The sequence below is a fragment of the Pyrus communis genome, chromosome 11, assembly GCF_963583255.1.
Source record: "Pyrus communis chromosome 11, drPyrComm1.1, whole genome shotgun sequence".
Lineage (NCBI taxonomy): Eukaryota > Viridiplantae > Streptophyta > Magnoliopsida > Rosales > Rosaceae > Pyrus > Pyrus communis.
Genome location: NC_084813.1, coordinates 20,299,384 through 20,305,542, shown reverse-complemented (window position 1 = coordinate 20,305,542; position 6,159 = coordinate 20,299,384). Strand labels below are relative to the sequence as shown.

At 36.5% G+C, this 6,159-nt stretch overlaps 1 protein-coding gene across 2 annotated transcripts; it reads left to right on the top strand.

Moving 5' to 3' along the window:
- Nucleotides 1-259: 259 nt before the first annotated feature.
- Nucleotides 260-5,540, top strand: LOC137707872 (cellulose synthase-like protein H1). Of its 2 annotated transcripts, none has more exons than XM_068446804.1 (9): nt 260-558; nt 2,208-2,532; nt 2,605-2,730; nt 3,002-3,118; nt 3,277-3,486; nt 3,667-3,772; nt 3,917-4,050; nt 4,144-4,494; nt 4,858-5,540. In XM_068446804.1, the coding sequence occupies exons 1-9, from the start codon at nt 302-304 to the stop codon at nt 5,419-5,421; spliced, it is 2,190 nt and encodes a 729-aa protein (XP_068302905.1). In that variant the 5' UTR covers nt 260-301; the 3' UTR covers nt 5,422-5,540. The 2 variants fall into 2 exon arrangements, with proteins under 2 accessions (XP_068302905.1, XP_068302904.1); XM_068446803.1 differs by having other exon boundaries at nt 3,866-4,050.
- Nucleotides 5,541-6,159: the final 619 nt, after the last annotated feature.

Genomic DNA, 6,159 nt, shown 5'->3' with positions numbered 1-6,159 from the left:
TAACTCTTATGATCGTCATGATTTCTCGTAGTTCAGATAAGATTCGAACTATCACTTCACCGAAAGTCTGCCTAAAGAGATATAGAGAGGTAGACTATATAATACACACACACACACGCACATCCACACACACACACACACACACACACACACGCACACATATATATATATATATATATATGGACATCGACATTAAATTTCTACAATGATTGATGCTGACGCCGGCCATCTATATATATTATACTTATTTAAACCGCCTTGGACCTGACTTCTATCCACAGCTCTTATCTTTAACTAGCTAATGGCAAATCCTCAATCTCTTCTTTGTGAAAAAGCTCCCCTTAAAATCAATGGACTGCAGAAAACCCTAGAAATTGCAATTCTGTTCTTCTTCGTCTGTGTCCTTGTTTATCGTCTCCTATCTCTCAGGGACCATGGTTTTGTCTGGCTTCTTGCCTTCACGTGTGAGTCTTGGTTTGCTTTCAATTGGGTTCTTACTCTCATCACCCAATGGACTCCTGTTGAATACAAAACATACCCTCACAACCTCTTGCAAGAGTATGTCATACATGTTCTTTTTGTTTTTTAAATAAATTAAACTTGGTTAAGTTTAATACACTTTGTTGGGTTAGGTCCATTCACTTTTCTATCATCTTTTTATTAAATTGAAATAAATGTCATCTTTTATTAATAGGTTTATCTTTTACTCAATTTTTATGATTAACTATAAGAATTAAATGTTATTCTGCTTTTTACTACTCTTCGTTTATATTAGTGTTCTAAAAATAGGCCTAGGTGGCCGCTTAGGCGTTGGACGTAGGTGTGCCGATCTGATTAGGTGTGAATCGTTAAGAAAAATCGGGGAGTTGTTAGGCGTCCGCCTAAGCGCTCTTAGGTGGCCTGGGCGGCTGTCTAGGCGGCGGTCTAGGCGGAGTGAAATGGTTTCCTAGGAAGAAATTCCAAACAGATACCCAGAATCGCAAAAGCTTTCTCGTTGCTTCGTGATGGGGACTATGGGTGGAGGGGAGGGGTCACACTCACACCACACACGTGGTGCTTTATGAAATGGGGAAGGATGCATGCACATCTTCATAATTATCTCTTTATGATTTCTAACCTTAACTTTCAATTGCTATATAGGTTTCTGATCGATTTTGGTGCTCCAAAGTTCAAAGTGGGACACCAACCCAGATAAAATCATAAATAAAAGAGAGAGGATTTCGGGGATGATACCAATATGCGTGGTTTGGTTAAGGGATGCCTGGCATGGCTTCCTAGTAGTTTTATTATGAACCACCCAACCCATTACGTGGGATTTTTACTTTTACTTTTTAAGAATTAGATGTAATCATTTAAAATGTCTTAAGTTATATGGCATATATGCTTAATGTGTTTTTAAATTTTGGACTTGTTAGATACTCTTTTTGTAATTTATCATTGTTTTATTATCTTATTCATGGATTTCATACAAGTATAATTTTTTATGTGTCAATATGCACTTATTTACAAGATATACAAGAAATTTACCTAAATCCAATTAGGCTGCCTAGGCGCCAGTCTAGATCCCACCTAGCTGCTAGGCGTCAGTCCGCTGCCTGACTAGCGCCTAGCATTTTTTAGAACCTTTGTTTATATCTCAATTTTTTCTTCAACCTCCATCACAGGTTAACAATGGTAACTAATCTATGTTGTAGGTACTAAATATGAGTGTATATACTAGTATGGATTTTAAATGTATGGAAGATGGAATTTCTTTGAACTATTTTCATGAATGATAGGTAAATTTATTTTTATTTATTTTTGTACGTACATAAATACCTCTATCGCAGGTTAAATGATTTTATTAACCTATCGTATAAGTATTATATATGTTGACACATAACTTTTCTTTTTAACTATTTTTATGAAAGTAGTTAGTTTTTTTTTATTTAAATATTCAAATAAAAATTTTGAGTAAAGACTCATAAAATTAAGAAATTTAATTAAAGTTGAAAAATAAAAAATTGGACTAAATTCGACAACAGCTCAAAATTTTTTATCTGGATCAAATTTATCCGTTTAAATTTAATTAAGTTACGTATGCTCATGTGTAGTGTTGCTTACCTAATTCTTTGAACCTTGCTAATGCCAGATTGAAAATATATATGTTCTTGTGGTAATTAAAATTTTGATTAATGTCTTATTGTGTATGCTTAATACGTAATTAGGGTTTCGGAGCTTCCTCCGGTGGACATGTTTGTGACAACAGCAGATGCAAAGCTAGAGCCACCTATCATTACTGTTAACACAGCGCTCTCTCTTCTAGCCGTTGATTATCCAACTCACAAGCTAGCTTGCTATGTATCAGATGACGGGTGTTCACCTCTCACTCTCTACTCTCTCATTGAAGCCTCAAAATTTGCTAAGCTTTGGGTACCCTTTTGCAAAAAGTACCATGTTCAAGTTAGAGCACCCTTCAGATACTTCTCTGACAATCCCATTTTGTCAAGTTATAGTCCATCAGGATTCCTTCAAGAATGGACAAAAATGAAGGTAGAATTTGGCCTTATATATTCTTAGTTGAATTTGTATATATGTATGATGTCTCTATCTTTAATCTTGTAGGATGAGTATGAAAAGCTCTGCCAAAAAATTGAAGATGCTGTCCAAAATTTGGCACCTCTTGATTTTTCTAGGGACAATGTGGATTTTGCTCACATAGACAGCAGGAACCATCCCACTATAATCAAGGTTCTTGTTTTTTGTTTTTGGTAATTCACACAAGAAGTAAAGCCTCCCAATAAGTTCAATTTCATCGGTAAAGGTAAATTTATATGCAAGATGACCTTTGTGGAGTAGCAATATATAACAGGTCATTATATTCATTATATATGCTCCACAGTTGGTTGACCGCGACTAATATTGTGGTTCATCTACTTTTCACATCCTGCAACTATTCCTTAAAATTTTAGTGAAACCTAAATAAACTTTCTATTGTTAATTTGAATTAATATTTGTACAGGTGATATGGGAGACTAAGGAGAGAATTTCTAATGGTCTGCCACATTTGGTTTATGTAGCCAGGGAGAAGCGTCCTAATCACTCACATCATTACAAAGCAGGCGCTATGAACGCTTTGGTGAGAATTATTTGCTTAACTAAGAAAATGTTACCATCTCTCTTTTTAAATACATTTGTTCAATTAGTAAATTACTGTTATCTTAGGCTTAATTAGCTAGTGTAAAATCCATGATTTTACCTAGTGACTAATATTTTTAATTAATTTTATGTGCATAGACGAGGGTCTCTGGTGTTATGACAAATGCTCCATTTATGTTGAACGTGGACTGCGACATGTATGCCAACAATCCAAAGATCGTTCTTCATGCGATGTGCCTACTGCTTGGTTTCAAGCATGAAAATGGTGCATTTGTTCAGTTTCCCCAAATGTTCTACAACATTTTGAAAGATGATCCATGTGGAAGCAAAGTGGTTGAGGCTGTAAAAGTACGTATATTAGTTTACTATTACTCCACTTTGACGAAAAAAACTTGCAGGTCAGGTGCTCATACCTCTAGTCAGGCGATAGAAATAGGGATATGAACATGGGGTAGCTAAGTTAGTTTCGCACTATGGCAGATTGGCGTACATGGACCTAATTAATGTAGAAGGCTTTAACTTTCGCAGAAAATTTGGCCAGGGTTAGCTGGGATTCAAGGACCTGTCTATGCAGGGACAGGATGTTTTCACAGACGTAAAGTTATCTACGGTTCATCTCTAACAGATAATGAAGGTATCTTAGCATCCAAGATATATATTATGTGTACTAATGTACATAAATAATCACTCATTAATGATTAATCAACTTATAAATGATTTTTCAAAGGGAACTTGACGAGTGAGAGACCAAACAAAGAATGCTTTGGAAATTCTCCAGAGCTCATCCGATCAGCTACCCAAATTTTATTAGAGGAAAATATTGATCAACCGGACGACCTTTCCTGTGCGGTCGATGCAGCATACCAAGTTGCTCATTCCGAGTTCGAGCATGATACATTATGGGGCAAAAAGGTAACGAAAAATATTTTTCTCTCTAATGTTAGAAGGAGTCTCTGTTAATTGACAGGAATTTTGACATTGTTAATTGGGCCGACCCTTTTTCAGGTGGGTTGGGTTTATGGGTCGGTAACAGAAGATATCCTAACTGGGATGAAGATCCATGCAAGAGGGTGGAAGTCTATCTTATGCATGCCAGAACCACCAGGTTTTCTGGGCACTGCACCCTCAACTAATCATGTTATGTTGATCCAGAGGAAGAGAGGCGTCACAGGGCTGCTAGAAATTTTGTTCAGCAAAAATTGTCCCATTTTTGCCACCCTTTATGCCAAGCTTGAGTTTAGGCAATGCTTGGCCTACCTGTGGATGCTAATTTGGGGACTGCACTCTATTCCTGATCTATGCTATGCTCTTCTGCCAGCTTACTGCCTCATTACCAACTCACACTTCTTGCCAAAGGTAAATAGAATCATCATCTAAGTATAATGTGATTTTAGTTCGGAATTGTTATCAGCATTTTCAAATAGTCACTGGGCTTGCACTCTTGTTTTCCTTACCTTTTTCATCAAAGAAGAATGTAAGATTTTTGTTGGAGTACCAATAATAGCTGTTTTTAAATTTTGTTAAATTAAGCTTGGTATAAACATTGTTAATGATGGAATTACAAAGTCTACGTACACTTCAAAGTAATCTGTTACCAAATAGTGTGACAATATTTTAAGTACATATAATGATTGATGTCGATTAAATAATATCACATGTTTTCATGATTGAAATTTGGTGTCCCTAGCTGTACTCAACTCAAACGATTTTGCTTTGTAGGTCCAGGAACCGGCTCTAATAATATTTGCTGCTGTGTTTCTCATTAAACACTTAAACACACTACACTCCAACCTTGATTCTGGTCGATCAATTAGGGCTTGGTGGAACCAATTGACAGTGGGACCATGGAGCAAAATACTCAGTTTAACTGCATCATTATTTGGAGTTATAACTGTGGTATTTAAGCTTTTGGGCATATCTGAGGTGACATTTGAAGTCACACAAAAGGAGCAAAATTCCTCTTCTAGTGACCAAGAAGCTACTTATGATGCTAGGTTTACTTTTGATGAGTCTCCAATATTTGTACCAGCCACAGCCCTATTGTTTCTGCACTTCACAGCTCTGGTCACGGCCGCGTTGGGGTTGCAACCACCGGCTCATGGGGTGAATGGGGCAGGCCTAGGGGAGTTGATGTGTAGTGTGTGGGTGGTGCTATGTTTTTGGCCATTTGTTAAAGGTTTGTTTGGGGAGGGTAACTATGGGATTCCCATGGCCACTATAGTCAAGTCAGCTGTGTTGGCCTTGCTCTTCATGCACTTCTGCCCTAAGAACACTACATCCTGATCAAGTTTCTGATTAATACAAAGTTAGGAGATCAGAGTAGACAGAGTTGTAATGTTCTTGTCTTTCCTGATTGTATTTGTATAAGGATGAAAAAAATAAAAGAAATTATAACTATTTTATTAAGTGTTTATTTCAAATTTAATGGGTTCTCACATGCATCTCCTTTATGGATTTGATGGCTTTCTAGTTATATATCTTCGGAGAAACAAGTGCATTGTAGCATATAACCACGAAACAAAAGAGGACAAAACTAAGCTAGCATGTCGCCATTTGAAACTAAGGATTGTTACGTAAACTTAGGAGAAATAGGGAGCACAAATCAAATCCAATGGTGCTATCTACTTTTAAGTTAATCTGGTATTATAACTGATATACTTGTGGAGGACTGTGCTTAGCTCTATGCTTAGAGATGGATAAACTCTTGTAATGAAACTTATGATGAAATGAAAGCAACTATCGTATCTTTTTTAAAAAAAAAAAAAAAAGAGATGAGGATAGGAGAGGGACGACAAGAGAGAGAGAGAAGGAAGCCCAACGATAGTATTTTCACTTATGCTCCTTGGTGCCTTGTGCCTTTATTTGTACTAGCCACATGTTCTTTTCTTGCCTCACAAGTAATACAAGCCATAAAGGATTAGATATCCAAATCCTATTGGACTCTTGCTTCTAAATTTATACAATCACATTCCTAAAGAATATTAACTACAACACTCACTCTTTGAGTGTAACGTTTAAGAA

Excerpts from the sequence above, each read along its gene's own strand:
- LOC137707872 (XM_068446803.1), top strand. The coding sequence starts at position 302 with ATGGCAAATCCTCAATCTCTTCTTTGTGAAAAAGCTCCCCTTAAAATC. Across the intron at positions 559-2,207 it reads CCTCACAACCTCTTGCAAGA|GGTTTCGGAGCTTCCTCCGG; the intron begins GTATGTCATACA and ends ATACGTAATTAG. Across the intron at positions 2,533-2,604 it reads AAGAATGGACAAAAATGAAG|GATGAGTATGAAAAGCTCTG; the intron begins GTAGAATTTGGC and ends TTAATCTTGTAG.